Source organism: Miscanthus floridulus, unplaced genomic scaffold, assembly GCF_019320115.1.
Source record: "Miscanthus floridulus cultivar M001 unplaced genomic scaffold, ASM1932011v1 os_1486_1_2, whole genome shotgun sequence".
Classification (NCBI taxonomy): Eukaryota; Viridiplantae; Streptophyta; class Magnoliopsida; order Poales; family Poaceae; genus Miscanthus; species Miscanthus floridulus.
Genome location: NW_027097747.1, coordinates 88,634 through 92,148, shown reverse-complemented (window position 1 = coordinate 92,148; position 3,515 = coordinate 88,634). Strand labels below are relative to the sequence as shown.

The 3,515-nt window shown below is 51.5% G+C and overlaps 1 protein-coding gene across 1 annotated transcript; it reads left to right on the top strand.

Moving 5' to 3' along the window:
• The first annotated feature begins 1,693 nt into the window (after positions 1 to 1,693).
• LOC136534098 (peroxidase 1-like) lies at positions 1,694 to 2,789 on the top strand. The gene is made up of 2 exons (XM_066526575.1): positions 1,694 to 1,906; positions 1,977 to 2,789. Exons 1-2 carry the CDS (start codon positions 1,703 to 1,705, stop codon positions 2,754 to 2,756), a joined length of 984 nt encoding a protein of 327 aa, XP_066382672.1. The 5' UTR covers positions 1,694 to 1,702; the 3' UTR covers positions 2,757 to 2,789.
• The last annotated feature ends 726 nt before the right edge of the window (positions 2,790 to 3,515 follow it).

Sequence of the window (3,515 nt, the reverse complement as noted above, 5' to 3'; positions counted from 1 at the left end):
ATTCAGTACGTAGCAAAATTTAGTCCCAAACTTCAGTTTTCAGATAGGATATTTGGCTTCAGTTATCAGACAACATTCAAGCTTCTAGGATGATAACTTCTGCTGCAGTTCTAGTACTTGATGCGGTTTGCATTAGCTTCTTCCTGAATTTTGCTAAACTTGTCAAAGGTGAAGGATAGTATAGGAAGTATATTGTTTCTATGCTAGCATGTGACAATAGCACGTTGATACAGAAACAGAACAGCTGGTAGGTGCTCAAAATTTAGAGTTACTGAATATGTAGAAACCTGAGCAGAGACACAGAACAAAGAAAAGAGCTCTTTTCAGAAGCAACAACAGTTTGAAGTCGAAGGAGCAACTGCATGGGCAAAACCCAGCAGCCCATGGCCATTCAGAGTTCTCTATACAAGACATTGAATTCATAGTTGGCATAATTCAGGAAAGCAGTCCACAACGATTTTGCATAATTCAGGAAAGCAGTCCACAACGATTTTGCATAATTCAGGAAAACAGTGATTACAGTGATGTGATTACCATGATGGTCCTAGGCGCTGAACGCCCAAATGCAAGCGAAATCGGATCACCGCTAGTTGCATCCTATCAAGCTAGAGATGGTGAAGTGAGGAATGAAAACCCACCTCCGGCAGATGCATCTATGGAGTAGGCCGTCGTTGCCACGCCCTTGTCGTTCCTAGCTGAGGCCATGTCATTGTTCTTCCTTGCTGATGACAACGCAGACATCTCGGGCGACACCGGCGACGAGGATGCTGGTGGCCGGTGCTGAAGAAGGACCGATGGGGATGGGGGACGAGATCGAGGACACCAGGGACATATGCTGGAGATGGATTTTGCCACGCAGTACATCCCGCGCGCGCCCAATGCAGAGACCACGAGCGCCCGCGTGGGATCCGGCACGCCGTCGACTCGAGGGGGCGAGGTCGTACAGCGCAGCTGGCCCCGTCGATTGGGCCTCGAAGCACGGGTCTTCATCGTCGCTTCGCGAGACGACGAGGAGACTGTCTCTAAGCAAAGCGGAGGGGATTTTTGTAAACTTGCCAAGATAGAGACGGGGAAAGGACGACCGCGTGCCCTTAGCTGTGTTTGTGATGTCCATATGCCCTCAGAGACCTTACTCTGATATATAAGTCCATCACAACAGTTACCTGGAGAAAATCTGTCAGAAGCTAATGAAGAGTCAAAGCAATCCCAGAATCACCGGCCATGATGCATCCTGCTGCCAATGGAGGTCGGCGTTGGCGCGCGATGCGAAGATTCTCTTCATGCTAAGTCAACCGAGCCCTGCGCTGGAATCGAAGACGCAGCCGATCTTACCCTATATTCAGTTTGTTCAACTTTTTTTAGTCAGAACAATATTTTTCTCTCACAAAAATTCAGTTAAAATAATATTTTTAGCTAATTTCAGCCAAATTTTAGACCAGCGAACGGTACCACTCAAACTCAGCTACTATAGTTTAATACTTGATGCTTGCTCTGCCAGCAATGCCCGAAATCCCAGCTCAAGGCTGCTACCAGTATATGAGCATGGGCATCCATCTTGCATGCTACCCGTTGGAGTATAGCCACTACAGTTGCAGCTGGCAGCCAGAGTGCTTCGATCACTTGCAGCGCGCTACACACTGCTGCCTGGTGGCTAGTAGCTAGCAGACGTCCGTGGCAGCGGCGGTGGACTGCACCTCCTCCCATGGTGGCCGTAGCAGTGGCAGTGCTACTCGTCCTGTGTGCTGCATCAGTTGCCGGGCAGGGGCAGCTCCAGGTCGGCTACTACAGCAAGACGTGCCCTGCGGCGGAGCAGATCGTGCGCGACGAGACGACGGCCGCCATCCGGGCCTCGCCGGACCTCGCCGCCGCGCTCCTCAGGCTGCACTACCACGACTGCTTCGTCCAGGTATTGGGTAGCAGTACTGCTGGTCTGCTGCGCCATGGATCTCTCGCGCTCATCGCTCTGCATCTTTCAGGGGTGCGACGCCTCCGTGCTGCTGGACTCGACGCCCAACAACACGGCGGAGAAGGATTCGCTGCCCAACGGCAGCCTGCGCGGCTTCGACGTCGTGGCGCGGGTCAAGGACCAGCTCGAGACGGCGTGCCCGGGCACCGTCTCCTGCGCCGACATCCTGGCGCTCATGGCGCGCGACGCCGTCTCGCTGGCCAAGGGCCCCACCTGGCCCGTCGCGCTGGGCCGCCGCGACGGCCGCACCTCCAGCGCCGCCAGCTGCGTCGAGCTTCCGCCGCTGCACGGCGACATCGACCTCATGGTCCAGGCCTTCGCCGCCAAGGGCCTCGACGTCAAGGACCTCGCCGTGCTGTCGGGGGCGCACACGCTGGGCAAGGCGCACTGCGCGTCCTACGCCGACCGCCTCTACGCCTCCGCCAGCTGCGCCACGCCCGACCCGGCACTCGACGCGCGCTACGCCGCCAGGCTGCGGATGCGCTGCCCCAGCCCCAGCGCCGCCAGCAACAGCACGACCGCGGCGGCGTCAGAGTTGGACCCCGGCAGCTGCACCACCTTCGATACCAGCTACTACCGCCACGTCGCGCGGAGGCGCGGCCTGCTCCGCTCCGACGCCTCGCTGCTGGACCACCCCTTCACCAGGGCCTACGTGCTGCAGGTCGCCTCCGGCAGGATCGACGGACACTTCTTCCACGACTTCACCGTCTCCATGGCCAAGATGGCGGCCATCGGCGTGCTCACCGGCGACCAGGGCGAGATCAGGAGAAAGTGCAACGTCGTCAACTGAACATCGATTTATTCCTTTCCTAGTAGTACCCATCTTCTTCTAGCTCTTCTGTTTATTATCCTAGTACTAGTAGTAGCAGTAGGCTAGTAGCCGCCGATAGCTATTATATGGATATGATCCCTGCCTGTCATGAACTTGCATTATTAGTTCTAATCGTTACTTGATTTCTAGACTGATTTAGACTGGCGGATACTGGTTTATTGTTAGAGAAAAATATTGTTGACTGACTAATTTAGACTAGCGAAAACCAACAAACGAAAAGGCTGATTGTTTGACGAACTAGCTAGGATATATATATACCCTAAATAAAAATAAAAATAAATAAATAAATATATATATAAATATATATATATATATATATTTTATTTTTATTTAGGGTATTATTAGGATCGATCGTCTCATGGGAGCTAGCTATTTTTCTATATACATCACATATTTGTTATCTGATCGATTTTATTAATTTTATGGGGCCATGACCATTCACTACCGTACCTGGGATTCGATGCATGTTTGATTGCATTTCAAGTTAGCTAGAGCCGTTTGGCTTGGTGTTCCTTGATTAATGAAATCGTGCTTGCCACGTTCTCGAGAAAAGAACCACCGCACTTCCATTGGTTTTTATATTAATACGTCCCGTTCACTTCGTTGAAAAAATAAGTCGAAATATTATTCCGATTAATTTATTATAAGAGAAAAATACTATTTCGACTGAAAAAATAAATTAAAAAAGACGAATTATAAGAGAAACGAATAGGGGCC